The sequence below is a fragment of the Vigna umbellata genome, chromosome 7, assembly GCF_029865625.1.
Source record: "Vigna umbellata cultivar VRB3 chromosome 7, Vumbellata_1.0, whole genome shotgun sequence".
Taxonomy (NCBI): Eukaryota; Viridiplantae; Streptophyta; class Magnoliopsida; order Fabales; family Fabaceae; genus Vigna; species Vigna umbellata.
In genome coordinates this window covers 20,354,132-20,356,918 of record NC_142171.1, presented here as the reverse complement: position 1 = coordinate 20,356,918, position 2,787 = coordinate 20,354,132, and the positions used below count along the sequence as shown (strand labels likewise).

Here is a 2,787-nt window from a genome sequence, read left to right as displayed (position 1 = left end):
GGTGGCCAATAGGAAAAAATGCGAGTTTGGGAAATGGAAAATTCAATACTTGGGACACCAGATATCGGAGAAAGGAGTGGAGATGGACTAAGATAAAATTAAAGTCGTGTTGGAGTGGGAAGAACCCAGAAATTTGAAAGCGTTGAGGGGTTTTTGGGGTTAACGGGGTACTATAGGAGATTCGTGCAGAGATATGGGGAATTAGCAAAATCCCTCACGGAATTGTTAAAAAAGGGAAAGTTTGAATGGTCCAAGCGAGCCAAGACAACCATGGATACTCTGAAGGCTGTGATGACATCTGCACCGGTCCTGGCGTTGCCCGATTTCACGTGGAGTGTGATGCTTCGGGGTGTGGAGTGGGGCCTGTGTTGATGCAAAATAAGAAGCCCATTGCTTTCTTTAGCAAGACGTTGTCGGAGGGATGTCGAAGTAAGTCTATATACGAGAAAGAGTTGATGGCGGTGGTGTTGGCCATCCAACATTGGCGACCCTATCTATTAGGGAGGAGGCTTATGGTTCACACCGACCAGCGCAGCCTCAAATACTTGCTGGAATAGCGGATAACAACGCACAACCAGCAGAACTGGATAACAAAGTTGATGGGTTACGATTTTGAAATTGTTTATAAGCTAGGCAGTTCGAACAAGGTTGCAGACGCATTATCTCGGAAAGGAGAAGGTGGTATGGAGGAGACTGAACTGCGAGCTATTTCTAGGCCCTACTGGCACAATTTTCAGGAGGTTTTGAAAGAAGTGGAGGAGGATGACACGCTTCGAAAAATAATAGAGGATGTCAGAGGGGACCCAAATAGCCATGAACCCTATACGTTGGAGAATGACCGCCTTCACTACAAAGGAATACTGGTTTTATTAGCTAAGTCGAGTTGGATTCCCAAGCTCTTAGCGGAGTTTCACGTGACTAGCACTGGCGGTCATTCCAGAGTGTTTCGTACTTACAGAAAGGTAGCCCAATCACTATATTGGCCAGGCATGAAGAAAACAATAACAGAGTTTGTGGCTGCCTGTGTGATTTTTCAGCAGCATAAATATTTAGCTGCTTCTCCCCATGGTCTTTTGCAACCACTACCTATTCCACAGGCCATTTGGGAAGAGATAAGTCTTGATTTTATTGTGAAGCTACCTAAATCCCAAGAGTTTGACACAATCTTGGTAATAGTTGACCGGTTGAGTAAATACAGTCACTTCATAACACTGAAACAACTTATTCCGCATGCACAATGGCAGAGGTTTTCATACAAGACATAGTTAAATTGCATGGGATTCCTACGTCCATAGTCAGTGATAGAGACCCTCTCTTTTTGAGCGTTTTCTGGAAAGAGATTTTCAAGATGCAAGGTACCCAGCTCAACATGAGCACGACATACCATCCTGAAACAGATGGCCAAACTGAGGTGGTGAACAGAATTTTGGAGGGGTATTTGAGGTGTTTTTGCTCAGAACAACCGAAGAGTTGGAAGACATGCTTTCATGGGCTTAATACTGGTATAACACTAGTTATTAAAGTACAACAAGGTGCTCCCCTTTTGAAATAGTATACCGACGCACTCCACCAACTTTGAGTCGTTTTATTCCAGGTGAGACATCGGTAGAATCAGTGGCACAAGATTTGTTAACAAGGGATGAGGCTTTAAAATAATTGAAGGTTCATTTACGGCAAGCTCAGGAGGCAATGATCACTCAAGCTAATAGAAGAAGGAAAGAAGCAGTTATTCAGGTGGGGGATTAGGTCTATTTAAAGGTTAGACCCCATAGGCAGTCGTCCATGCCTCTTAGGTTGCACCCGAAGCTGTCTGCAAGGTATTATGGACCTTTCGAGGTATTACCGCAGGTGGGGAAAGTAGCCTTTCATTTACAATTACCCGAGGCAGCAAGAATTCATCCAATATTTCACCTGTCACAACTAAAGAAGGCTGTGGGTGAGAAGAGGGTGGAGAAGGCACTTCCGGCTGAGTTACAAGCAAACGAACCCTTGTTTTGGCCGGTAAGGATTTTAGACAGAAGAACAAGGCAGCTGGCATCAGAGAAAATACCTCAGGTGTTGATAGAGTGGCAAGAAGGGGGTCAAGAGGGCGCCACCTGGAAGACGTGGCAACCATACAGGAGCAGTATCCTGAATTCAACCTTGGGGTCAAGGTTGTTGGAGGGGAGGGGAGTAATGTTAGGGGTTTTCCTCTTTGTTGCATGCTTTGTTTAACCCATTCAATTGCATGATCTTTGATTTTGTCGATATGGACACACACGGGAAAATCTAGAACTGGGGAAATTCTCCCAGAAGCAATATTACCTAGACATAGGAATAGGAGGATTGGTTGCCTTTAAGCTTTTGTGCGAATGTAATGCATGATTAATTGCTAGGAAGACAAGACATTGTGAACTAGTAATTAGGAGTAGGCTTTCTTCACCGAGACATCGGGTTTAAGGTAAATTAGAAAGTGTCATTAACATTAATGAAGAAGATGAATTCATATATACATGAGAGTAAATTAGGTGAAATCTAAACCCAACAACAATATCATCAACTTCATCCATTTATTCTTGTGTTTAGCCTCAATATATCAAATTGCATTCATGTTTATTTTATTGCATTTGCATTCAAAAACCCCAAAATTTGTTATTTAGAGTCTTAATTAGTTGAGTAATCACATAATTGTTTAGTGTCGTGAGTCTCTTGGAAAACGCTACCTGGTCTTACCATTTATTATTACTTGATACGATTCGGTACACTTGCCGAGGTCTTAACAAGTATTTGTCTCCATTTTCGGGGATT

General features: G+C 42.8%; 1 protein-coding gene across 1 annotated transcript; it reads left to right on the top strand.

The window, feature by feature from the left end:
* The first annotated feature begins 1,782 nt into the window (after positions 1-1,782).
* LOC124829830 (uncharacterized) lies at positions 1,783-2,214 on the top strand. The gene has a single exon (XM_047303402.2). The coding sequence runs from the start codon at positions 1,783-1,785 to the stop codon at positions 2,212-2,214; it is 432 nt and encodes a 143-aa protein (XP_047159358.2).
* Positions 2,215-2,787: the final 573 nt, after the last annotated feature.

Bases quoted from the DNA above. Each gene is read 5' to 3' on its own strand.
- LOC124829830 (XM_047303402.2), top strand. From the start codon at position 1,783: ATGCCTCTTAGGTTGCACCCGAAGCTGTCTGCAAGGTATTATGGACCT.